Source organism: Ornithodoros turicata, chromosome 7, assembly GCF_037126465.1.
Source record: "Ornithodoros turicata isolate Travis chromosome 7, ASM3712646v1, whole genome shotgun sequence".
NCBI lineage: Eukaryota > Metazoa > Arthropoda > Arachnida > Ixodida > Argasidae > Ornithodoros > Ornithodoros turicata.
In genome coordinates this window covers 31151168-31178066 of record NC_088207.1, presented here as the reverse complement: position 1 = coordinate 31178066, position 26899 = coordinate 31151168, and the positions used below count along the sequence as shown (strand labels likewise).

Sequence of the window (26899 nt, the reverse complement as noted above, 5' to 3'; positions counted from 1 at the left end):
GGGGCACTCATATATGCTGATTTTGTGATCGTTTTCGCACTTCTGGCACATGTTTTTCGTTTTTTGGGTGGGGGGTTTCCAAGATTTTGGGGGCGTACAAGGGGGTGGAGGGTGCTGTGAAAATCCCTGATAGAAGGGGGTCGGTAAAGTCAGGAAAGCTGTACCCGTGGAAACAAAAATCTACAAATTGATGCTTGGAGAGCAATTTTTCACAAGTGACATGGGCATAAAAGGTCCTACAAGAATCAGGTAATCCAGTCTTCCTTTCGTTTTCCCCCACGAGGAAATGACAGGAGAGCACAAACAATCCAAGTTTTAATCTGTGCACTGGGCAAGACACAGCTCTTTCCTTGATCTGTCTTCAGCCGTGTGAGGTACCATATGTTAGGTGCAACAACGTGCAACAATAAATGATGTGCATTAAAAGGCGTTTTGGTGAGGCACTATGTGCTGTTAATAAAGACTAGAGGTAATATAAGCTATACAAAGTCATCCAAGGTGATCATATATAAGGCACATGCCATGTATAGGTAATATTAACAAAGACTAAAGTGCGTAAAACAATAATGCCCTTACAAACATTGATTATCACAATTGGGATAAAAGTATGAGAATAATATTTGCAGTGTAGTTTACGCATAAAATAATATTTTCAGATCATTGTGTTCATTTTCATCTCTCCACTAAGACTAGTCAGGTAAAACATGCTTCTGGTAAAATGAGTATCAAGAGAATTAACTTATATTAGTGCTGACGTTATCTTGTGTAGAATGCACACACACAAGCAGTTAGAAATACCTCTAACTATATTCCTCTATAAAACTCTTCATCCTGTGTCTTTTCATACCTTGTACCATCTGAATCAAATTTAATTTTGCTGCCATACGTTGACCTCTACAAAAGAAAAAAAATTGATCAGACTGGAGCTCAGTGGAACCCAACATTGATCTTCCTTCACAGCAATAACCTGTGAATGTTGAAGAATGTCACACTGCTCCGAATTGATTCTAGGTAAAATCTGAAACACGATTGCAAATATCACGATTTCGTGATGTCAATTTCTTTTGTTCCCCGAATGCTTTGGCAGTTCAGAAAATTGATAGGATAAATGGGGCATGACTACATATTCAAGGTTTCGTCAAGCAACAAGCAAGAGTATGAAAAAAAAAAAAAATGAAAGAAAACCTACACACATGACAATGTACACCACATGTGCTCAAGAAAATGCATGAACACAAGAAAACAGTGATCACATAAACAAGCTATGCCTAGTGTTGAAATGAAAGATAAAAATGAGCATATACATTAGGCATGCCAATATGAAATGTCTAGAGTAAGGCATGCTGTAGACTTGCATCACATCAAGTCACACGCTGCCCTGTCTGACAAAAAAAAAAAAAATTTAACCATGTCAAATTTAAGTTATGACCGCACAAACCAGAGTTATGTGTCACAGTACTACAGTGGTGTAAGCATGAATGTAGGCATGCAAACCAAAACAGACAAAGGAGAACAAGACGAATAGAAAACTGGCACTGCAGACATCAAAACTGATGCGGCTGTGACATCACAGCTGTGCAGTAAAACATAGTAGTGCCCCTTAGGCACATCTTTGGTCAGTCGTTAAACAATATCTGTCTTGTGTATTGTCTTCGTCCTGTCAGCTGGCAGCGTATTGAACTGTGTGTCAGTACTGGTACAGGCACCTTGGACACCATCCCGTGAGGCTTTACCTAAAGGGGGAAAAAAATATGGGGGAACGGGAAGGAAAGTAACACTTATATGTAAACAATAGCGTAGATTGAAGTGGTGCGAGGGAATGAAATTGCACACTTTCAAAAATGGACACCACATAAACTGCTAGCATGTTCTGTGAATTCTGAGATTGCTTGTGAATACCCAAGACACTCTCTCTTCATAAACAAAAATGATAATGATGAGAAAAATACTTTAATAAAAAAACTGGTGGCCTCTTTGCTGATGCAACGAAGCATAATGTGATAGCATCGCTGCCGATTCGCTGAGCTGCTAAGAAAATCCAGGCGGGTTGGTGATGCATATTAAAAGCGATAAAAACCACCAGTGTGAGGGGACAACAAAAAGGATGTGGGGCTCCGTGGGGCTCCAGACAATATGTCACCTGGGGCTCTGTTAACGTAGTGCCAAAAGTGAGCCCCACGAAAGACGCGAAGGGCAACAACGTTGCCCGGTGAGAGCCGGGCGCTCCGTCGGAGCCTAACATGACGTCACAGTTCTCAAAAAAAAAAAAAAAAATTTCTCTAGCTTTCGCTTCGAGAGAGCCGAAATATTTTGCTGGAATGTAAAGTGAGACAAGAAGATTTCAGTAACATAACTTTGGTAGGATCCTGAAGACACGAGATTCAGTCCGTAGTGGCACTTTCAGGCCGATTGACGACGGTTTACATGACTGTCGACTAAGGCACATAGAGCTCCGCAAGGCTCAGTCGACTGATATTCGACTGAAGCACCACTGTCACCTTTGAATTATAACGTTGAAATTTTGATATGTTACACACAACCTTGTTATCGGGTGAACTCTTCTACTTCTCAAATACTCTTGCAGCCTTTCAGAATGCCATTCTTTCCTTCACTTGTACTCTTTTGGGTGGTTTCAGTTATGGTTACGGGATTCGCCGTTTTAATATTTTCGGTTAATGGTAACCAAACAGTTGAACTAGTATTTCGTATTTATTTATTTTTTCGGTTTTCTCTAGGATGTACCTGGAAGCTGCGTGGATGTCGCAAAATAAGCTACAAAGTGCAGAGGTAAAAATGAACATATTTATCTGTTGCGCTCCGAAAGGGCGGTGCAATGCCATCTGCCAGGTCGAAAAAAGAGTGAACTCTTTTTTTGATGCACTTTGGCTGTCTGCGACATTCCCTTAAAATAATTTGTTGCGGTCTCTATTATCTCGTGCACATTCATTTCGCTCGTGCTGTAACAAGCTACAAGGCAAGAAAAACTGTGTGCGTTCAGCGGTTAAGCAAACAGATGTAGGAACAAACAACGTGCAACGCTATCTTAAATGATCGCAATAATACAGTTCATAACTCATAAAGGGCATACGCAATGCATGTCATACGATGCGTATGTCATCTGATTATAGGTGCAATCGCATAAGATGGTATGTTGTCTACACAACTTCTGAATGAAAAATACACGACAAAGAGATCTACTTTAACAGAAGCACGTACTCCACCACTAATCACAGTTGTAAAGCGATACAAATAGTGCGTCCAAAGTTTGCGTTCATGCTTGAACTGGTTCATTTGAATCTGTAACCGAAATCACATTTTTCGGTTCAGGCTACGGTGTCGGTTAATTGCCGATGGTGAATTGCGGTTACGTTCCAGTTACGGTTCTTGAAAAAATTTGGGTTCCTACCGGTTTTCAGTTCCATTACGGCATTACGGTTTCAGTCCACACACTGCTAGGTATTCGTTTTCCTCAGTCTGTCATCAACATATTATATTCGGAGGTGAAGGAGGATGAGGCATCCGGCAGTGGCGTATGGGAAGTGGCTGAATAAGTTAACTGACGCAGTTTACATAGCAGAATTCAGTCGTCATTTGTCGTCTCAACTGCCCCAACTAAGTGACTCATCTTAAGTGTGTCGACTTCTGTTTCAAGTCCATATAGACCCATTTATGTGCAGATAATAGGTTGACTTATTCAGTTAAGTCAACTTGTGTCGCTTTCTTGTAAACACAGCTATTGGGTCTGCAAAGAACCAAGACGTCGCTCTGGCTGCTCGTGAGCTTCTCTTGCACGTTTCTCTCGCTGCACCTTCAAAGGCATGGCAAGAGATTGGCATGGTTTCTTTTCTGCTTGGCCTTCTGTTCTTTAGTGAGGCCACCTTCTTGGTTGTTGTTCTTGCTTCTACTTTACCAGCCAATCCTGAACACACAGCCACGTGGCCTGACTCTGCACCATGAGTCACACAGGTAGTGAGCCTGCCAGTGGGTGGCTGCGCCATGTGCAGACACTCCGCGCTCTGTGCATAGGCTACTCCACTGCAGTACACGTGGCGCAACCTACTGGCACCGCGAGCATTACTACCTACCTACTGGCAACCTACTGGCACAGCGAGCATTAAGATAAGTTCTTATTCTCATCGAACAGAAAATCCTGGGCGTACCACAACAATGGTAGCGAATTAAAATCTACATAACATTCATTGCTGCCAGACGTGCCGTTTCTTCAGAAGGTATAATTTGCAATAGCTTACCCAATCTGAGACGAATCATCTATTACAAACATATGGTACATGCGGATTTCACTGGATGGAAACACTGTGGGATACTCACCTAAGTGCCTCGACAAAGATTCTTCAAGCATTGCTTGAACCCTGTACCTTGCACCATTTGTGGGCTTGTGTGGTCTTTTGTAGTCTGGTGATGCTTTGGCGGTTACTGGACTCATATTCCAAGCTGGCAGTTTTCTCATGATATATGGCACCGTTGAAGGCTGAGGCGTTGACTGTGCACGTGTGACTTGTTTCTTTCTGAGGAAATTTAGTTTCAGGGTATGTGGCGTTAAATCATCCATACTGTGAAACGAGCACTTAAAATGCAGACATTTTACAGTCATACTGTGTGCAGCCAAATGCAAGATAGATCAACTTTTCCGTTGAAAATGCCAAACATTAACAGAATTTCTGGGATTTCAGTTGCACAGAAACATGGCAACCATTCATTTAACTGTTCTCCCTGTAATATGTGCCAACCAAATACTCTTCAGTTGTTTACAGTTTCACATGATGATGATGATGAAAACCTTAAATGTCAATGTGTGGACACTAAATGATGTGAAACCAGTAGCATCGCCAGAAAAATAATTTGAAGGGGGACTTTACAGGGGTAGGAGGATTTCACTCCGGTATTCTCTTATAAAGGATGCTAACAAATAGCACAAAAGGATTATAAGAAATGACAAAAATTAATCAAGTTAAGGCTGCCACACGAAACACAAGGCCTCCAATGCCTAAGAACATTGCAAGATGTCTTATTATAATGTCTGGATGATGAGAAATGGAGCAGCGTCCTGCAGTATGTCTTCTGGTGTGGCTCCTGCATTTTCAGTTCCTTGGCTGCCAACAGGCAGTTTCTGAGGACATTTTGCTGGTGTGAGACAAGTGAGCTGAGTTCCATGTTGGATGTGAAATCATATCCCGGTAACCGAACTACACCTGAGTATAGCTGATTGCATAATTAGGGCACCTGCTCGATGGCACTCACCGCCCCAAGCAAGTAATGGCCAATGGCTGACAGTTGGCAAAAAGTCTGATGATAGCTGGCCAGCCAATGTTGGCGCAATGCTGCACAGTGATAGGCAGAGCGAGGTTTGGCAAGGGACAAATCCATACCAAGAAACGAGCTCATTGGCCAAGCACTTGCCAAGCTTGGGCCAATCTCGGTATGTTGCCTTTGAGAGAGGGTAATGCGGAATGGTGTAGCAGTGCATAAGATCGACTTTCGATGAACCAAGTGAATGTCTCAAACCAAAAGCAGTAAGAAACAGAGATGTTATCTTCATGGTGAGTTAATATGACAAGACATTCATCATTTCAGTGTTGTTTGTGCACACATCGAATTAAACTTAGACACCTCACTCTTCATTTTGACTAACAGGCAAACAGGACTCTTGAATTTGTGGAAGCTCGTGAGATAGCCTATGTATAGTGTCTGTTCTTCCTCAGGAAAGAAATGCAATTGCTTTTCTTCGTGAGCTGTTTGGTCCTAATGGTCCCCTCTCTATTTTTATTTTTTGTTGCACTTGCCGTGCACATTGTCCGCTGTGGGAAATACGAGCAACAAACAAACAATGATAAATTGTTACCTTACGCCGCGGGACAACTGAGTATGAATATGAGTGACGCCGCAGGAATGCTTTGTTATCTCGGCACAAGCTTGGCACAATGTAGGCTGGCCAGTGCTTGGCAAGTCATTGTCCAGGGTGCAGATCCGTATCAAGAAAAAAGCTTGTTGGCCGATGATGTACCAACCAAGGCCAGGTAGGCCAGCCTAACTATTGCCAAGCTTGGCCCAACCTTTGTTGCTTGGGGTGCAAGGAGCTATAGTATATCAATAAACAGTACAGCTGTGCAAATAGTCGAAATTTCGAACATGAGACAAATATGTGATGCTATTCGCAACCTATTTTCAGTGTTCAAGCTTTTCGAATATTTTTCGAATAATACTGAAGCGAGGCATCGTTATCGCCATTCTGCAGGTTGGCTTCACCTCATTACACTCCAGTGTTAGGGGAAGCATGCTTTACACCGTTTCCAATATTATGTCACGAAAGTCTACAACTTCTGTGACCTCATGGTCAACACTGTACTCTGGGCACTGCATGTTCTAGTAAATGTACTCCCAACTTTCAGAGTTATGTTCAGTAACAGATGGAAATATGTGCAGTTTCTAAAAAAAAGCACAGGAAATTCAAAATATAAACATGGAACTAGGAGATGCACACAAAGCATGCTGGATGGAACATGTTGATTAACTCTCAATCCAGTTCATCCCACTAATGCAGTCTACCATACAAAACACATAGGGACCCTTCTCTCACAATATGTTCTGCTGGGTGAAAAGGCTTGAATGCAGCACTGATAATTGAACCTCTGTATGCAATAAGGGGCTAAGTCGACCTATCCCCTTTTTACTATTTTTGCAGCAATGGCATGTACGTAACAGTATGTGCCTGCCAAGGAAAACTTAGGATTGTATTGCAATTTATTGGCCCACTACAGGAGTGTAAAAAATGGGAAATGCATGCGTGTCAATGGGGACGGACAATCAGATCAGGCCCCTTTTCTCAGTTTGGGATTTTGCGACTTATCCCCTTATTGCATACAGAGGTTCAATTACTGATACACAGCCACCTCTGAGCGGACCCCATCGGGAGTAGGTATATATTCAACGGCTTTTGCGAAAGAAAAATAAACCGCAAATTTAATAAAGTACCGGTCAGTCTTGCGTGACACGTGGTATTGTTATACCACTGCACTTAAAGTGCTCAACTCAAACAGATAATTAAGAAGAGACTCTTGAGCAAAAAAATAAATGTTCATCAACTGGTTCATCAATATGAAGAGCACAAGGTAGGCCTGTAAACTAAAATCTTTAGAGGAAAGAGCAGTATAACTGCAAAGTATACTCAAGCTGACCGACAGCCTATGCACTTATCTAAAAAAAAATATCAGAGTATGTTTCATATTCACCCTTGCTGAAAATGTATTCAATTTGGTTACATAATTATTTGCCTAGCATTAGCTAATACTACAATCATGCATGGCACAAAAAGAAAATGTCATGCATACCGTGGCGCAGGATGAGGTTGGGCACTTTTTATTCCGTTTGCAATGGGGTTTCTTTCATGATGATTTTCCTTGAGCCACCAGTACTCTGTGTCAGACTGAGCAGCCATCAGATTTTCTTGAAGGCGTTTTATTTCCTGCTGAGAAAGACACTGTTTATAGGTTGTAGCACATACAGGGTGTTTTTTTTATTCGTTACAGAATTTTTATTTAAAAAACTAGCACAGCAAAATAGATGCCAGGCAAACATTCTCTTGAAGAAAGTATGTAACTACAAGATCACCCGTTACCTAAAATTTATTAATTCTTTAATTAGGGGATTTCGTGCAAAGGTGTATAGCAGAATGGGATATTCCTCGTTGAAAGCCATTCCATGCTTAAAAAAGCCTTAAATGCGCACGTGTGTTGAAATATCCATCACCGAATTTTGCTATGCAAATGAGTCGAAACAAGAACTACGCACTTTTCGAGTGCAGACATGACGCGACCTTCGCCTTATCTGGATCGGAGAGCGGGCTATCCGGCCAACAGATTACAGCCTACACCAATCAGCTCCATCTCTCCAAAGCACGTGGTCCTATCACGTGGATTGCCTGTTGCTCTTTCTGCACTCGAAAAGTGCATAGTCCTTGTTTCGGCTCATTTGCATAGCGAAATTCAGCTATGGATATTTCAACACACGTGAGCGTTCAAGGATTTTTTAAACACAGAATGGCTTTCAACGAGGAATATCTCCCATTCTGCTATCTCGCTTTTGCACGAAATCCCCTAATTAAAGAGTTAATTCATGAATTTTAGGTAACTGGTGATGTTGTAGTTACATACTTTCGTCGAGAGAATGTTCGCCTGGTCGTGTAAACTGAACTGCAAAAACGGCATCTCTTTTGCTATGCTATTTTTTTTAATAAAAATTCTGTAACAACTTAAGAAAAGCACCCTATATATCGAACACCAAATTCTACAAATTACTCGTAGTCACTCGTAGTGGTCTTACCATTAGCTCTGTCCTCTCTGCTATGAAACTATCGTTTACATTTGGTTGAGGGCCTTTTTGGCCATTTGCTGGATCCTGCTCCACATAGAATGACAAAGATATGTGAAGTAAAGACAGAGAAGATGTTATACCACGCAAAAGAGAGTAACTCACTGTGTTGACTGGTTTGAAACTCTGTTCTTGCATAAGGCCAGGGAGGCTATGTTGAATTTGATGCACCTCTGCAAAATACAACAGGTGAATTCATACGCAGAATCTCAAACTACTTTGGGGTTCATATCGAAATTTTGGTACACGAAGCTGTCAGCCAAGTTTACAGTAGAATCTCGATGATACGAATCTCACGGGGTAGCAGAATCGTAGCGGTAGCCTTGAGGCAAGAAAATAGACAGTGACTGTTCATTTTCCATTACTGTCAGTGAAAGAGGTCGGTTGTAACGCTTTTGTGTCTACGTTTTTGGCCAATGCTGCCCAAATTTGGGAGATGATTCAAAAGACCCAGCACGTGCTGTCCACCAGCGAGTCGGGCGACAGTGTTCTAAAGCGAGCTTCTCCTAAAGCACGCAAGCGTTAATTAAAGCCAACTTGCGGGATGGTGACGCGTAATGCTGCCAAGTTGTCCTGATATAGTAGAGTAAGCGTTTGTCCTGATATGTTCCCTCCACGTGTTCTGGTCGCTGTTTTTCGCCAGTGCGGTGACACACAGCTTTGCGATTCATTGTTGTGACCCAAGCAGCACAATGTACTGAAAGTCGAGTGCGATAGGGGTGGGCGGTATGTGTCTTATCAATGTTCTTTAGTTTCGGGCTTTAGGCTCCGGGGCGTGTAATCCCTTTGATCTTATCGCCACCACCACCACCAAAGGGCGAGTCATTGCTTGCATTGCGCAACATGATGTAAGAGAGTTCTTGGTGACGATGTCCCTTCCTTTTCGAAAGAAGAAGCAGTATGACTCGCGCGCTCTCGTGCCACGGGGGAACGACCTGTGTCGCATCCTCGGCTCGTTCGTATCATCCGTAAAAGCAGATAACGCGGTCGTATCATCCGAACTCTAATACATGGGAAGAATAGGCATTCCGGCCGGGACAGGAAAAGAATTCGTATCATCGAGATTCTACTGTAATGACAACCCAGTGTTTTACTCACCAGCTTTTAAGCTACGTATTTCAGCATATGTTTGATGACGGTGGTCAGAGTCAATTCTCAGGTTCAGGAGGTCAACCTACGATGCAGAAGTAGTAAGCTTATGCTTCGTAATAATTATTATTGCAGTTTTACAACGCAACACCGCTATGATCGTTAGCAATGCCACTGTAGCCAGTTTTGTTAACAAATTTTGCCCGCCTGCGTGTTCTACACAGCATGCTATGCACTATGCAATTGAAAGTAGAACTCTGCCAACTTCAATGGGACTGCTTACTTTTGTTTGGAGCTCCACTGCAGCTTTGCTTGGAGGTACATTATCATAGATGCTTCCTCTGTCTTGACGCTGACCAATATCCTGACCAAACAAATTAGTGAAAGGAGTGTTGATGCTTGATGGTGTAATATAAAACTCTAGTGAGGGAACAACAGCAGGAAAGTGGCATGATTGGTTGCTGTGAATTTCACTGTAGTAGCTCGCTCAAGGTTTAGAAAACACTGAGCAGAACAGCATTTACCTGTAGGCCACGTAAAGCTGCGAGATTTGCGCAAATATTACTATGCAAAATTTTAACATCAACAGGGAGTGCCACTTACACCATGCTAGCTACCCTCTCTTCACCCTCACCCTCAGCCATTCTCTCTTCAATCAGAGGGTGCAATTAGAGGGTGTGGGTTCCCCACTGCTCATGCTTTTCCTTTAACTATGTGCCATCATTCAATTTCACTCCTAATGTTGCATTTATAATGAAGGTCTGTAGTTTTCGTATGGTAACTATAACCTAGACTGACTTAAAACCTGCACCAACTAAAGCAATCTTTGTATCCCACATTCACAACAAATATACCCCAAGAACACTCGCGATCCTCAGGACGTCCTCAAAGTGTCATCGCGTCCTCGTCCGTGATCGGATGTCCGGAGGAGATCCCGAGAGTGTCATCATGGGATCTTCCAGTGATAGTCATTTGCGTACATCCTGCGGCCGCCAGCCGGAGGACATATATAGGAGAAGTAAATTAGTTTAATAATGCAATGTGCATTTCTGTGCCTGCGCCCATTAGTTAGTGTTTCGGTTTGTTTCTCATAACCAAATGCAACCCAATCAGCAGTGATCATGAATAAACTACAAAATACCACAAAGAGAGAATAGTAGAATAGAAAGAGAAAATACAAAAATACAGGGACACAAATTGAATGATTTCAACGGATACTTCATGCACTGGGTTCAATGTGCGATAAAATATAGCTTGCTAGACATTTCATTGCGATCTTGTTGCCATGAACATCCGTGCAAGGTCCCTGACAGGATGCTGCACGGAGCATTTCCGTGGAAGATACAGAAAAGTGATGGCATATTACAGCGCGTGCTTGACTTTCGCTGGATGTTTTAAATCAACTAAGTAGGAAACACGGACGCTACCTTGGTTGTATCCTTATACTCCATGGAATTCGTGACTGGTGTGTTACTTATACATGAAATTGAATTAAACTTAGGTACCTCACCCTTGGTTTTGACTGCGATGCTTTTGGATATTCCTTTCAAAGTCGGCTGTCTTAGTCTTACACTTAGTGGCACATGACCTTTTATATTTTTGCTTTTTATACCACGACACCCATTGTTCGTTATCGAAAAACAATCAAAAAGGAGAGACGGAAAATGACAAGCTGCTGGCCGAGGTTGAAAACTGCAAGAGAGAGAGTCCGTTTCCACTGTAAACGTCTGCACACTTCTAAAAGTGAGAAATCAAAGCAGATTTACTGTAGAATTTGGACATGATCCTATAGTGCTCCTGAGAGTATCCCAGTCTTGTCCCCAGATGTTGTCTCTAGGACCATCTCTAGAGTCTTATTCTAACACTTTTCTAACAAATTGAGGATCATGTGGGGATATTCCCAGGATGTCACCGCTGTCCCGCAATGACATCCTCAGGATAAGTGAGGGATGTCAGCGTGTTCTTGGGGTAGTATACGTTTTGAAATGCCACTTTTATACTGTAAATAAGGTGAATGCTTCAACAAGTGAGAACCCGTAAATGTATGTGTAATCCTTTGCTGTACTCTTCATCGTACCTTGAGCTTTTCTTTGATTGCTTTAAGTTCAGCTTTGTACTTAACAAGAGCCTTCTTGTTCCTGGAAACAAACAAGCAAGCAAACTTGCAGTTGGTATTTCATAACTGATGCCACACTAAAACGGATAATTTTATAGTAACCAGTTCCTTATATGAGTATCTAAAAGCACTAGGTGTTGATTTATTTGAATAAATGCAAAGTATTGTTCTCATAACTGATTATGTGATTGCATACTCATAAACTAACACTCAATGCCACTTTGGAGCACTTTCGAACACACTGAGTGATTAACACACTCTACAGTTTCGTAAGAGCAATCATATGGTAGATTTCTTTTTCTAAGTACAGGACTCCTAAACCAGTAGGTGAGGCTCTGCAACACCAGAGCTTATTGACCACCTGCATGCTAGCAGTTAAAAGCACCAATGGCCCTGGTGTGTTCCGGGTACTGCAGCATCAGTGCTTTGTGTGCTTCTGCCATATATGTGCAAAAACAAAACTTGCATGCCTGTGTGTCACTCGTCTGAATACACAATGGTGCGTGTGCATCTGCATACGTATTGCTTTTCCAGTATGCAATAGATGAAAAGTATAGTAGAAGGCATAAAGCTAGGCAAGTTGGTACAGGTTCAGGTGGTAAAACCAAAGGTTCCATGCAGTGCAAAGCTGTAAGCAGAGAGTAGGGATTCATGTACCCACGCACCTGTACTTTTCTTTCTCGAAACTGCCCTCAGTTTGCATGCCATTGGTTGCTATGGTGTTGCACTTGTGAACTGACGAAGTGCATTCTGGCACTAATCGTACCTGCAATGAAATGAGCGTACACTGAGAATGAGCTAGTTGAGGTACCTGAGGAGTTGCAACCTCGTTTACACATGCCTGTCTGTCTGTAAACAGCCGCATACAGTAACAATGAAGAGTAGAACGACAAAAGCCACTCACCTGTGGTTCTTCACGGCTCTCCTTCTTTTCTGATCCATGGTGCTTTTGAATTTCTCCCTTAAGATCATGTAGTGTCATCCTGAGGTCACTCAACAGCACAGAAAAGTCTGCATAGGGAAATGCTCCTTTGATATCCAGGGTAATATTTTTCGACTGATCTCTTTCTTCCTTAGTTTGCAACTTGTTGGTTTGATCCAGAACAGAGTCCAGCCTATCCATAATGTTCCGAAGTTGGGCCGCACCACCTGCTTCGCTAGGTTGGCTGATTCTACTAGCCCAGACACTGTTATTGTTGTCCAAAGATGCACGAATTGATTTCAATTCTGTCGACACTGGCTCGATGATGCTGGATATCTTCCCCACAGTGCCAATTTGCATAGATTCTAACTTGTCAAACATGCCACTTGAATCCATCCTGATCAACTCATCTTTCAGACTCTGCAACTGTTCAAGTGCTTTGCTTTGATTCAACTTTAAATAGTCAAATTCTTCAGATAACTTTGCATCATGGGCTTTCTGGTGCTCACTCAAGGTGAAGGAAGCCTTAACAACAGCTTCCTGATTACACGAGACCTTGTTCATTAAATTCAACATCTCTTGCTTGGTGATATTGTGGTACTCTTCGAAAGAATCTGCCACTTTGCGAGCAACGTCTTCCGCTTTGCTCTCAGACACATTTTTTATTTCCTCCGCGAAACAGTCGAGCTTGTTCAGCACACGCGCAATGCTTTCTTTGAGGTCGGTCAGATCATCAGGATTTGGTGTGCTGCCATGAGTTCCATGATTTCCAATGAACTCTTTTGCTTCAGACACATTGTCCTTTCCAAGACTGAAATCTAAACCAGATTTGTTGATGAGAGACTGGAACTCATTCAGTGTATTAGTGAGCAGCTTTTGATTTGCTTCGAGGCGCTCCAGCGTTTCACAAATGTTGCTACGGTCTGATGCCAGCGTATGCAAGGTATCTGATACAGACAAGAGGCTTCTACTGCTGTTTCCAATGGCCTCCTGTAGATCATCGAGGCTTGATCCAATTGCTTTTCCTTGATCGTTTGAATTCTGAAGATTCTCACTGATGCTCTGTAACAGCTGTGCTGTTTGGTTCACATTTGTATTCAGGTTTTGGAGATCACTGAGAGAGGACCTAGAGATCTGGATCAAGGACGTGATTTCTTCTGGGAGAGGAAGAGAAGACTCCTTTGCATCCGTGATGACTTTGGCATTCAGTGATGCTAATACACCATGTAAAGATGTCAACTGTTCCTGAATGTCATCAAGCTGTCAGAAAGAGAAAGGAAACCAAGCATATTCAATGGCAAACAAATATTGATTAGTGCAAAATTAGTAATTGAGGCAATGACCTAATTTTTGCCAATTTAGCGATCACCATTTTTCCGCAAATTTAAAGTCTTCAGAAATATTGTTAACTAAGACAGAAGAGTACAGAAAAATTGTAATTTGCAACAAACGCAACTTGATGGAAGGTAACTTTTCTGAGGCATAGGACAACACGAACAGGTGAACACAGCACAGAGCTCAAGGTGCGTGAACGATGACTGCCATATTTCAATCTCACATGCAACGAGTGCATTTCAATAAGCTGAACTGCCCCACATTTACTATACACGTAGCACTATTTTAGCCAACTTCGATTCCACACTCATTCAAACATCGTTTTGTCATTCCACTGGCATTCTCCACTCGATAATGTATGCTTGCGCATCAACACCAGCTTCACAAAGGAAGGGTCTGATGCCATATGGGTTTCACACAAGCATAGACAGTTCCCAGTATCCTAGGGAAGCATCACTTTCCCAGCGTTCTGACATGGATGAGCTCCACTGTACGACTGCATAGAGCATGCACTCCAGAATTAGAGTCCCCTTAAATAGTTCCTTAAATGTTGCAATTTGCAAATTATTAAGATCTTCAAAATTGACCTCTCTGACAGTTAATCAAGTACCTCACTCTTACAGTATGATGCAAGGCCAATACATACCTTGGATGGAGAAATGGCTTCTGAAGTTCTGGAATTTGACACTTGTAACTCAGTGATGAGTCTCTGCTTTTCTTCAGCCCATAGTTTCTCTTTTTCAGCAAGCATGTTCTGTGTACAAATACAGCCTAGTGTTCTCCTAAGAGCTCAAACGTAATATGGCCATTCTTTCACAGTACCTATTATACAAAATGCACACATCTGCACATACGATATTTATCCGGTGAAAAAATCATTTCACTATGACATACGCAGTGCGGTACTGTAACTTACTTGAGGTCAAATATTTCAACTGTAACAGTTTTTGTTATGCTTGCTAGCAGGAGGTTACATATTGCTTAGTTGTATTTCCTTTTTAAATTAGGTATGTGATTACAGGTAGGAATGATCACCTTGAACATTTCTTCTTGCTTTTCACTCACTTCCCTGTACATGTCTGCAGACTCCTTGTACGAATTTAGCTGTCGTTGTAATGACTCAATTTCATGCTGCAGCTGCAATATAAGTATCACATAGAATAAAAGTATAATAGTGACACTGTTTCCATTACAGCCAGAAAAAGGAATTATGGACAAAATCGTATGACACTCACATCCTTGATCAAGCTTTTAGCACTTTTCAATTCGAGGTCCAGATCAGCTAGTTGCTTGTCAATAGTTTCTTTGACTTCAGCCTCCCTAGGGTATCACAGAATAAAGACTGCATGAAACAACAATCAGTAACAATGTCAAACCTTTAGCAGCAAGTTCTACGACACCACACCATGTTGTCTGCTGACATATGAGATGGCAAACAATATCACCACCAACCATATCATATAGCAACAACCTAATATGTGTAAGCACACTACACTCTTGTTTTTTTGTATGAAACATATTGACTGTGCAGGCAACAGACGTTGACATAATACACAACATGTCAACGCTGTTGGAATGGTACTATGTTTAATGATACTGACCAAAATTGGATGATACTGTTTCCTGGGGGCTATGACAGTCTGCATATCCATGAGAATCATATCGTCATCAATATTTCATAAAACATGCTCAAATAAAAAAGGAAGAACGAAAACGAAAGCAAAGAAAAGGATGGTGTCCTGCTTGCCAATCAACTCCATTAAAATGCAAACATGGCTTACCTGCTATCATGCACTTCCATTTGCAATTCCATGATACGTGCTTCAAGGGTTCTTCTAAGTTCGTCAGACTCCAAGAGTTGTCTGCAAAAAATAAAACTGAATTTTAATGTTCATTAAAGGTTATTTGCTTCAGCTCCAGACAAATGAAAAATTTAAAACAACAAGTAAGGGGCTTATGGGCATGAAGTTCTAGAGCTGTCCAAGACGTCTGCTACTGTTGATTCACTGTACATGGTTATTTTACACTGCTTAGATACTGTTTTTGTAATAGCAGGTAGTCTGCAATATGACACACAAATGCATACAGTAGAACAAGGCAAGCTAGCTGATGAGAGCTCGAAGAAGGTATTTGAAACTAAGGAATGTCACATGCAACACAGGAGTAGCCTTATTGATTACTCATTATTGATTACACTTACTCTTATTATTGACTGCTTATTGATGACTTTTATAGGATTACCCTCATAGAAAGCTGGCATCAAGAAGTTTTGAGAGCATGATGAGTACAGTGGATAAACTCCACACTGCTATACAGTATTGACCCTTAGTACTGTATACTGGTCTCGAATACTGTACAAGGTTTTAGTTAATTCAATGTATAATACACAGTACAGGGGTCACAGTGGGACTGACCCTTCTCTCAAAATGCTACATACTACGATCCCAGGTAGATATTCTCAACTTTGCTTTTGCTTAGAGCACAGCGTCAAGGTTCACCACATGATACATAAATCTGTCTTTCCTCACAGCAATTCTGTACCTCGTTTGAATGCCACACTTGAAGTTTTTGGGTTTTAACAGGGTACAGCCAAAGCAGGATGCTGTAGACATGAAAACTGCACTCTGCAAGCCATTTCTCAAGTACATGCTTACCTTGATAGAAGTTTCTTCTCATTGAGAAGACTTTCTATGAGCAGTCCCTCAGATTGAACCCCACCTGCTGGGATATGCGCTGTGTCTGAAATAATGAAAGCTTCTTGTCACCAGACTGTACAGAAGGCAACTGTACATGAAGCCTTTAAACCTGTGCACAACATCGCCGAGGTTATTGCACTTTCAATGAGTAATTTGTGCATATATTATATTAATATTAATTTCTATAATGCATTAATGTTTTAGTTAGAGCACGTAATAAAGGAAAAAATTCCTTTTTGGGATGCACAGTACCACAACCAATGTCATGTCTTGTATTGCTTGACAAAAATTATAAATAACAATCATATGATAATGTGTGAAACAGGCCTTGCTATTCTGAAACAGAGACCACCACCACTTCACTCACTGCACCATTTTAACATGTGCAAATGTCATTGCTAGTAAGTTCTTGAGTGACTATACCCACTTCTGTTGATATCGTTGTATGCTGCACTACACTATCTATTTCACTGGGCAGCAATTCCTCAATATACAGCTTTCAAAAGAAATTGTTTCAACTTCACAAGTTCTGTCTGCAAGCTCCACATTATATCAAAGTTTGATCACAAATTTCTTATCCCTTTGTTCTTCAGCATCTGTGATTCATCATCAATTTCTCTCAAGTAAAAAAAACACACACAAAAACTTGCATTTGCAGTCTTCCCGTTCCATAAGGCATAACCAAATAAAGGAAACTATAGCTACATTGAGCAAGAATGCACTGGCTTATTGAAGGGACAGATGCATGCAACAGAAATTGTTCATTCAAGCATGTTAGGTCTACGCTCATTAGTCTCAAGGGCAAACGTTTTACTTGTTCGTACTTACAAGCAATAGGTGTAGTCTGATGCTGCACAGGTGCCTCAGAAGCTGGTAATTCTTTAGATGCGGAGGCCTCACCATCCACGTTTGGCACACTGGCAAAAAAACAACTTTTTTGTTTGGTTTATGTCCTAAAATAAACCTCAAAACATGTACAGTGAACCCTCGTTATTATGACCATGGTCGTTGCCGAAAATTCTGGTCATAATGCGGAATTGTCATATTAACGGGGGGGATCTGCAGAGGTTTCACTGCATTGTTCCCCAGGGGTATGGTCGTAAAGTGCGTATGTCAGATTATCGGGGGTAATATTAACGAGGGTTCTCTGTATTTAAGGAAGTAACTTCAATTTCAATCACGAGCTAGGGCTCTGTTAGCTATGTGTTTCCTTACCTATGAGGCGACCTTTTTGTGCTTTCCTGCACTATGGCTGCTTTCCTGGAGGAACTTTTGCTGCTTTTACTGCTGTTGGTGGAAACAAGCTCCTTCGCCAAATTCATTCTTGCTCCTTCATTGTAGTGCTTTGTTGTGGGGCCCACGGGACCCTCGTTGTTACGGACAATGAGAGATTGTCTCCTGGGACTGCAGTGTTCAAGGGAGCGAGATTTTGAGGGTGAGGATGATGTGGACGAGCTCCAGGAGCTACGTAGGCCGTTCTTGCTAGGGGACCTTGGAGGCCTCTTGGGCATGTCCTGGGCTAGAATAGGTAATGAAGTTGTGGTAATTGTTGCATCTCTTCTTTGTCTATCTTTGTGCAACTAGAGCATAAAGCTATAGCAGATCACTGAGCAAGGCATGTTGCATAGAATGTTCAGTTATAAAAAAAGGACATGCAAAGTAAAGTTAGTTAACACTGCTAACAGCACACAGTATGTAACCTGACTGCAATCCCACCACAACAAACATACACCAAGATGTATTGTCACCATCACTGACAATGATTGTATGGCAAAGTACTAATTACGGATTATTTCCGTCTTGCACCGCACACTCAGATAGAGCTGTGCCTGCGAGCTAATGCCCTTTTCCGATTACTTGAATTCGATTCACCATCTGAAAAAATTATTCTGATTCGATTATTCTGATATTTGATATTTCTTATTCTGATTATTCTGATCCGAGGTGCAGTGTAAGCAAAATATTCGTAAAGTATTCTCAATGGAAATTTCGCTATTCGCACAGCCCTACTATTTTAGTTTTGCACAGCCTTCGTCACTACGTAGTGCGCATCCCTTGAACACTGCACCTTTCTTTCCGCGCATTGATGTGTTCAAGTATAGCTTTATTCCTCGCTCAATTGTTCGATGGAACTGTATTCCTGGTAAGATTTGGGAACTACTATCTCTTAGTGGTTTCACCAACAATGTACGCCTACTCCTGCTACAGCCTTTTTAAGGCTGCAGTATGTATAAATAAATAAGTCAAATAAATTACATGATCTGCTTGGTTGTTGTACTGATGCATCAGTGACCACAGCAAGAGGCCCTTTCTGTAGAATTGTTCCTGAAGTAACATTTTCTGACACAGCAGTCCTTTCGTGTCCTTCAAGGTTCTGTTCTTCCTCCCCAGTTTCTTTAGCACCTTGAATCGTATCAATTTGGCCTGAAGTTCCATTTTGCTTTGCCTGCAAATCACAGTAAAAATGTGGTGCAGATATTACTGCAATTATGTGTACTTTATTTTATACTGACTTTGCATGGAAAAGTGCACTGTAAAGTTCCACACATAAACTCAAACGTCAGGCTTCTTCAAAGCATGTTTCAATTGATGCATGTGCAATTGTGAATTTTAATACGTAACTTACCTGCACCGAATGTTGCACATATGGAAGTTCCTCACCACCTTCACTTGAGTCCCACTCGCTAGCAGACATGGAAACATTCTGCTTCACTTCTACTTTTTGTGACACTGCCGAGATATTTTCTTGTTCACTTCTCCGTTCTCGTTGCACCGGCAACATTGATCCATCTTTGAGCTGCTGTCCGTCGTAGGCTAAGAGCACCTCTACAGATTTGTGCACATTAGGATCGAAAATTGATGGCCGACGTTCCAAAGCAGACGGTATATACAGTGACGATGCTTTCTCCTCAATCTCGGATTCCGTTAACGATGTATCTTCCGTGAACCATTTACTGATGTCGTCCCCGTCATTCTGAGGCTCGACCTCTCCAGGGTTATTAGTGCTCTGCCCCTTCCCATTCTGGGGCAGATTCTTCGACTTATCGTCTGTAGGATTATGGTGAATGGGTTTCTCAAAAGCTGGTACCAATGAGCTGTGCTGCACACTTGCTTTCCTAAACACTGCCTCCACTGAATCGCTATCCGTCCCTTCCGAAGGACTGCTCCCAGCACGATTTTCTCTGTTCTCTGGGGCAGCTGCAGTAGTATCTGTGTCCTGTTGTTCTCTGGTGTATTCCTTTATTAAGAGGCTTTCTTCTGGTTTATTAATGGCACTATCGTTTAAAGGAGGAAGGTGGGGTGACTTGCAAAGTTCCTTCGACGCTGAAAGTAAAGTAAAGTAAAGTAAAGTAAATGAAATATTATTTACAATAAAATGTTAATTCTGTATTAACCATGTCCACATTTATGTACCTATCAGAAAAGTGCTAACAGTGTTAAATTTGTTACGATGTACCTAGTGAAGAATGCAGCAAAGTTAATATTTAAGATGTAGGTTACACAAGAGAGCTTGGTGTTACCAAGCACAGCTCACGTCAACCTTAATAATAACACCGGAAAAATATGGTCTCGTTCCCGAGCGTGATTACAGCAACCCCTGGGGCCATTAGTTGAACAAAACTATTATGTTAGTTGAACGCCAGGATTTTGTTCATTTAATATTCCCCCAGTGCCCCCGGGTGGCTGTTATCACGCTCGGGAATGAGACCAAATTTTCCCCCCAGTGTTGTTATTAAGGTTGACGCGAGCTGTACAAATGTAAACTGAAGGTGTCCTTTACTGGCAAGTGCACTTATGCACACTGCAAAATGCATCCACATGCTTACTGGCAATTGAACAGTGTTAAGTCCAGCCCTCTTGATACACAAATTCAATTTGCATTATGTAAGTAACCATGAGGACACCAACAATATTTACCTATACTTGATGTTGCAGGGGAGGATGTTGCATTTCCAGCTTTGCATGCTAAGGGAAGCAGTGATTTCTGAAAGAGGTATAAGAAGTAGGTATGCGTACATATTTGACCATACAAATTAATATTAGTAATAACATTCACTAGATCTTGTTGTCTAATATTACTATCATATTTTATTTCAGGAGACCTTTCACTGTCTTGCAAATCACTGTGTCTTCCTTTTTTAAAGAATAATGCTGTCGTTCTCCATTTCTGTTTTCACAGTTAAGTTAAAAATGCAGTTCAATGTAGTGCTTTCCCTAACAACAGAAACCAACTAAACTTCAACTGTAAATCTCTCTTATATGTTCACCATACAATTCTTCCTTTACGGCGATAGGCAGGGGGAAGGCAGATTTAGTGAAGTTATAGTACCTTTGGCTTTTCGCTTTGTTCGGATTCAGTAGACTTCCAAGAGTCCAAGTCTTCTGCAGGTGACAGGATTGCTGCAGAAATCAAAGGATGGGCAAGAAAAGTAACGCCATGAAAATTACAAAGGTTTGCAATTTGCACAAACACAAATTCTTGAAATAGCATTAAAATTTGAGCAGGTTGGTTCATTCTTGATCTATGAAACACCCAGCGTTGGGGAGACGGCTTATAACAGACGACACAATCTGTATTCAGTATGTTTGTGCGTTGTGTCATGTCCTGTCGTTTGTTGTAGTCCCTTTACCTACTCCCTTTACCACTGGAGGTATTATCAATTCTAAGAATAAATCCTCATTAAATTCTCATGGGTGAACCTTTGAGAAATGTACAAATAATGTAGGAAAAGCTGTGCATGTTGGCTAAAAGCCCTTGAGCATAGGCAACACATGCACAGTTTCAGCTCGTGTCATCTCTGGGCCATGTCAACCTTATCTGCCCTGTTGCAGCAAGTATGCAATTGAGATCTGTTTCTTCTTTCTGCACTTTTCGAAGTTCTTACAATGCAAATGCAGTACTTAACAGTTACTGGACACTTGCTAGTGACAGCTGCACCCTTTCTTTTCTTCTTTTTCTTTTTTCTGTCAATAAATTCCCCCCCCCCCCCCCCCCCCACCTCTGCACCATTGCTGGTAGATTGTGCCGCAGTGATAATCAATGTGCAGCGTACCAAGCCCTTCAGTTCAGCTGCGCTAGTGGTGCGTTTTGCACTCTAAAATCAGGGCCGCTTGCCATGAAAAAAAATCAGTGCCATAGTTACTTTTCCTACCCGAAGGGTTTGAATTGCGTACATAGAGAATTTGCGCCCCCAATACGACCATTTTATTTTACAAGTTTTGTGATGGGCAAGCATTGACACTCCTGCTTCCACAATGTGTACATCTGACCATAGCATTCATTTGGAAGTGTAGTTCAGCATGCTACAGCTCTGTGCAGGAATATTGCACCCTTTTTTAACGAGAATGGTAGCTGCTAAACGCAAAATTCGATATCTGTGTGCTAAGTGGGAAAACAGGTGTGTGATAAAATGTAGGCTGACTCAGGCTAACAATTTTTTAACATGAACAAACCTTGAGAAATCTGCCCTGAGAAAGCAATGAAGACCTGCTGGCATTCTGTGTGCCCAGCTTTAGTAGCATGAACGAGTGCTGTCCACCCTGCCATGTCAGTCTGCATAGGATCCGCCCCATTTTTCAGCAGCAGGCTCGTCAATGAGGCACATCCAATACGACAGGCGAGCATCAAGGGTGTTCTGCAATATTAAAACGCGCACGATTGTTTTAAATTTGGAGTGTAGTGAAGGATACATAGGGTTCTTCGTTTTCGGGTTAAAACCGATTTTTCACGGTAGTTCCCTCCCGAACAAGTTTTGAAGAATTCGGGTAAAACCCGATATCTACCCGGAACCCTTGTGGTCCTTCCATTTGTCGTTCTAGGTAAACCGTTGGGAAAAGTGAGTCATAATATCAGCAAAGAGAGCTATTTGTGACAACCTATTTGTCATCCTTTTATAATTCCCTCCTGCAGGAGTCAAAGACAAGCTTTTGTGGAGCTCCGGCAAGTGTTTGAATACTGCGGTCATTCACTGCCTCAGTTCTGAGTGGAAATACGTATAACGATTCTCGTTTCCCGTCCCAGTGTCACAGCAGTGGCTTGTTTCATATGCCTTTCGTTTCACCCGAAAATTGCCCGATGACATATTAAACAGAGATCGTAGCACCCGATTTTTCCCTCCCGAATTTGAAACATCATAAAACCCGAAAACGAAGAAACCTAAGGATACACTGCACTAGACAAACGGTACTACGCGCTCCTAACTAATGATAACGTACAGGGTGATTCACATAATGTGTTAAAAAATTGTGTTAAAAAATCTACTACTTTGAAAATTATGAGATCAACAGCGTTTACCTTCGGTGAACTGTTGTCACGACCTATGACCACTTTGATCAATTTTTGGTTGCAACAAATCAAATTTTGTATGTGTACGTGTCGTCCTTTTTTTCTCAGTGTCTCAGGGTTCCGTCCATGACAAAAAGTGAGTATAACTTCTTGTTTTTTGTTGTTTCGGAAGCAGACCCCATTCCATTATGAAATGCATTCCATTCTACAGTGGTAATAGCTGGAAAAATATTGTAGGAGCCGTCATTTCGAGATGCACAAATTATCGGCTGCCGTCATTTCTCTGTCAAGATAATGCATAAGAAGCACATGGATCGGCCCCCAAATTTCCTTTCTGTGCTTGTGCTGATGACGGCAGCAAGGTTACACACCAGTTATCTGAAATGACAGTGAGAAGGAAACAAGAATAGGCAAGTCACCATTTCTTTCCTGCCTCTACATGCATCAACTTAACAAAGAACATCTCAAACAGATGGTTTTCACTTTCTTTCTCTCTCTCTCTTTTTTTTTTTTTTTTCATCTATTACCATTCTAGCAGGGAATGTATTTGGTATTGGAATGTGGTAAATCTGGCATGTGTTTTCTGTTTCTGGCAAAAACGAAGTTACATTCACTTGGTGAATTTTGGAGTTCAATTAAAAAAATTCAATTTGTTATGAGGAAAAAATTAATCGAAGTGATCGTAAGTCATGACGAGGGCTCACTAATTAAGATACTGTTGACCTCGTCATTCTCGGACAAGTAGATTTTGTAATAAAAGTTTTGAACACGTTAGATGAAATGCCCCTTATATAAGTGCATATAGTAATCGTACTCTAAAATTGTAGTTTGTAATGATACTCAAATGCAGTTGCTTCTTATCAGGATTGCTTATTTGCTATCGAGGATATTTAGGATATCTGCAGAGCTTAGTAGGACATAAACGTGTAAAGTTAAGTGGTAGATTTCACGGGCAAACAAACCTCCCCTCTTCATCCTGCACACGAGGATCTGCACCTTTATCCAAAAGGAGTCCAACTACTTCAAGGTGTTTTTGCAAGACGGCCAAATGAAGTGCCGACATACCTTCCTGAAATTATTGAAATTTCAAAACTTGTTACATTCATTGCTGCAGCATTCATGACATGAGTCATCACTTCCTCTAAGTTCACAATTTACATTAAATTGTAATTTAAATACATACTTAGCTTCAATACATGTACTAATGTATCTGCCAATATACATGCACACATAGCAATGCCTGGTACCTTGTTCTGAACAGAAATGTCCACACTGTACTGTAACAGCAGTGCAGCAATGTCGGGATGCCTTGAAGAAAGGGCAACATGAAGAGCTGTGTCTCCATTGTTGTCTGCAAGGTTGGGACTCGCCCCTTCATCCAACAACATGCGTGCCAGTACTTCATGTTGGCACTCCACAGCCTGCAAAATGAATTGCTTAAAAAAGGTAACGTTCCATGACCTGAAAACCCGAGACGAGGTAGGGACGACAACAGACAAACACAAACACAGTCCTTTGTCTGTTATCGTCCCTACCTCGTCTCGGGTTTTCAAGTCATGGATCGTCACCACCAGCTCGCTTGCTACCTAACTTTCCTTTCGTTAAGGTAATGTTGACTGGCCAGCATATCCTACAGAGCAACGTTGAGGGGTATGACAACATACATCAGACTATCCTTATAGCAGTGAGTCACCCTCAGCCTTAGTGAAAGTAGGCCACCACTTGTGCGGGATCCTTAATAATTTTCAATATTCTGCCGAACACTGCTGAACAAAGACCGTCACTAACGAGGGTCCATGTGAAGTTTTCCAGGTTACAGTAGGTTTGATACTTTCAGCAACCTTAAAATGGAGGTCGCATGGTAAAGAACACTTAGTGTAAGTTGAAAAAAGCAGTAGTATTTAAGGAAGCTACAACCATTCTAGCACATACGCAGTAGCTGATGTCAAGCACTCAATAATAATTGCTGATATTTTGCATCACAAAGACTTTCATGTGGGAAGTTGTGCATTTATACTTGCTTTGATTAGTGGCGTTTTTCCTTCTCTGTCTTGAGTGTCAAGTTGTGACTTTGCCTGCAACAGAAGCTGCACCACACCTCTGTGGCCACTTGCAGCAGCTATGTGCAGAGGGGTCCTATACAGAGGGGAAAAGAAAGTGTACGGTAAACGTGCAATGCATTGCACATGTTTGGCAAAGACTGTTGTTCAGTGATGACTTCATAACCACAGATGACAGCTACCACCACACCAAAAGCTGTTACTTCACCTTACATATCACTCAAACACCACAGAATAATACTACCTGCACCAAATTTTTGAAACTGAATATTACTGCTTATAAGCCTGTTAGTTACGGATGTAAGATAACTGTAAGGTGTGACACGCAGGAGACATAACCAGAGAGACTTCAAGGGACAACTCTGGTCCAAAATACTGCACAAATTACAACCTGCTCCTTTAGATAGAAACAGGTGAATGCAGTCATGTAACATTCTGTTTCATGCTTAGATTAATGTTAATTCCTTAGTGCCAAAATCAGTAATGTATACAAACAGACAGATAACACCAACCAAAGACCATGAAACGATTTTCCCGACGTTTCGGAGCCAACCTGGCTCCTCCTACAGCGGTAAAGCAATGGCACAGGAGCAGCTTCTTTTATACCGTGGGTGACGAATTCGGGATCACTTGGGGGCGTTGCTTGTGGATTACATGTCGAAGGCCACTGACATAAGCCGTAGGTAAGGTCCCCACTGACCGGTTGAGGTTTCCGGGGGTCAACCGGTCAGTGGGGACCTTACCTACGGCTTATGTCAACCGCCTTCGACACGTCATTCCCAAACAATGTCATAGGTAATAAGGTCCCCACTGACCGGTTGAGGTTTCCAGGGGTCAACCGGTCAGTGAGGACCTTACCTACGGCTTAAGTCAACCGCCTTCGACACGTCATCCACAAACAATGCCCCCAAGTGATCTCAAATTCGTCACCCACGGTATAAAAGAAGCTGCTCCTGCACCATTGATTCACCCCTGCTGAAGGAGCCCGGTTGGCTCCGAAACGTCGGGAAAACTGTTTCGTGGTCTTTGGGTGGTGTTATCTGTCTGTCTATTATCCTCCCAACCAGACACACCTGTGTCAAATATGTTCACTTTCAAGTACTGTATATGTATTAACTTCTATGTTGTACACAAAAGCTCATTCATACTTCAGAGTTTTTTTCTATGTTCATGATGTCCGTAATGCATGTTCGAATAATGGGTTTCCAACGTGTAGTGGTGGGCACATACTGGGATATGCGTTCGTTTTGGTTTAATAGTGATTAGTGAGGATCCGTGGGTGCACCTCCACGCGCTGAATCAACTTGGGTGTGAAAAACTAATAAATTGGTCGGGAAGTACGGACACAACCACCGACACACTAAGTGCGGATACACTCGCGTTTTCCCCGCACCAGCATCCACACATGCATCCAAAAGTGGTGAAATTGCACGCGAGTGTGCGGATGCGCGCACGCGCGCTTTACATTCATGTAGCATCTAACCGCGAGTTACAATGGGAATTAGACGCGCCTTCCAATCATTCATGCTACCGGATGATCTCACCTGCCTTCGCTGTCTCGTGCATTTACATCAACCTTCTTCAGAGCAGCCTTCACTTTATCGCCATCCCCCAGAAAGCAACCTTTGTGGAGCTTTGTGAAACTGGAGTCAACTGCGCACAGATCAATGTGGTAACCGCAGTAGACATCATCGCCGATAGAATTAAGGCTAGATATGCTGTGTTTGGCAGACGAAGAGGCAGACTTGAAGAGTTTTTTTCTGAGGAACCTCTTCATCACTCATCGACTCCCACGACGTCTTGGGAGGTACAGTAACGGAACGATTTCGAGCGTCATTCAGAGGAAAGTCAGACGTGATCGACAGCGTTATGAAAGTTATTGTTCGTTGATATCGTCGAAGATTAACGTCTCACCATTAACTTTAGCAAGGAACAATAGAAGTTGCATGTTTGCACCGGTGTGTTACTTTCCGTTGCTGCTAGCAACGATTACAAACTCTACTCCGAATA

The 26899-nt window shown here is 41.9% G+C and overlaps 2 protein-coding genes across 5 annotated transcripts in view; one reads left to right on the top strand and one right to left on the bottom strand.

The window, feature by feature from the left end:
• The window catches only part of LOC135400805 (large ribosomal subunit protein bL19m-like), a 32193-nt gene that overhangs the window by 1058 nt on the left and 4236 nt on the right, over positions 1 to 26899 (top strand). Inside the window, exons 2-3 of one of the 3 annotated variants that reach the window (XM_064632726.1) lie at positions 2736 to 2787; positions 20480 to 20546. The exons of 1 other annotated variant lie outside the window; for it this stretch is intronic. In XM_064632726.1, the coding sequence (XP_064488796.1) occupies positions 2736 to 2787; positions 20480 to 20546 (119 nt within the window). Of the gene's footprint in view, positions 1 to 2735; positions 2788 to 9483; positions 9576 to 20479; positions 20547 to 26899 lie in introns of those variants that run through there. One more of the 3 variants, XM_064632728.1, reaches the window with a different exon arrangement.
• On the bottom strand, positions 303 to 26899 carry LOC135400802 (ankycorbin-like). Of its 2 annotated transcripts, none has more exons than XM_064632720.1 (26): positions 26434 to 26899; positions 24851 to 24965; positions 24077 to 24250; positions 23792 to 23898; positions 21998 to 22179; positions 20874 to 20944; positions 20462 to 20528; positions 19170 to 19867; positions 18800 to 18989; positions 17759 to 18062; positions 17372 to 17460; positions 16502 to 16586; positions 15629 to 15709; positions 15083 to 15167; positions 14883 to 14984; positions 14494 to 14601; positions 12495 to 13772; positions 12256 to 12356; positions 11552 to 11612; positions 9758 to 9838; positions 9484 to 9559; positions 8491 to 8558; positions 8338 to 8412; positions 7347 to 7483; positions 4330 to 4526; positions 303 to 1733 (listed from the first exon to the last, which is right to left on the bottom strand). In XM_064632720.1, the coding sequence occupies exons 1-26, from the start codon at positions 26664 to 26666 to the stop codon at positions 1624 to 1626; spliced, it is 4875 nt and encodes a 1624-aa protein (XP_064488790.1). In that variant the 5' UTR covers positions 26667 to 26899; the 3' UTR covers positions 303 to 1623. The 2 variants fall into 2 exon arrangements, with proteins under 2 accessions (XP_064488790.1, XP_064488791.1); XM_064632721.1 differs by having other exon boundaries at positions 7347 to 7480.

Bases quoted from the DNA above. Each gene is read 5' to 3' on its own strand.
- LOC135400802 (XM_064632720.1), bottom strand. From the start codon at position 26,666: ATGAAGAGGTTCCTCAGAAAAAAACTCTTCAAGTCTGCCTCTTCGTCT. The intron at 13,773-14,493 runs GTATGTATTGGC...TCTTTCTGACAG, and splicing joins AAGCCATTTCTCCATCCAAG to CTTGATGACATTCAGGAACA. The intron at 12,357-12,494 runs GTGAGTGGCTTT...ATTTCATTGCAG, and splicing joins AGAGCCGTGAAGAACCACAG to GTACGATTAGTGCCAGAATG.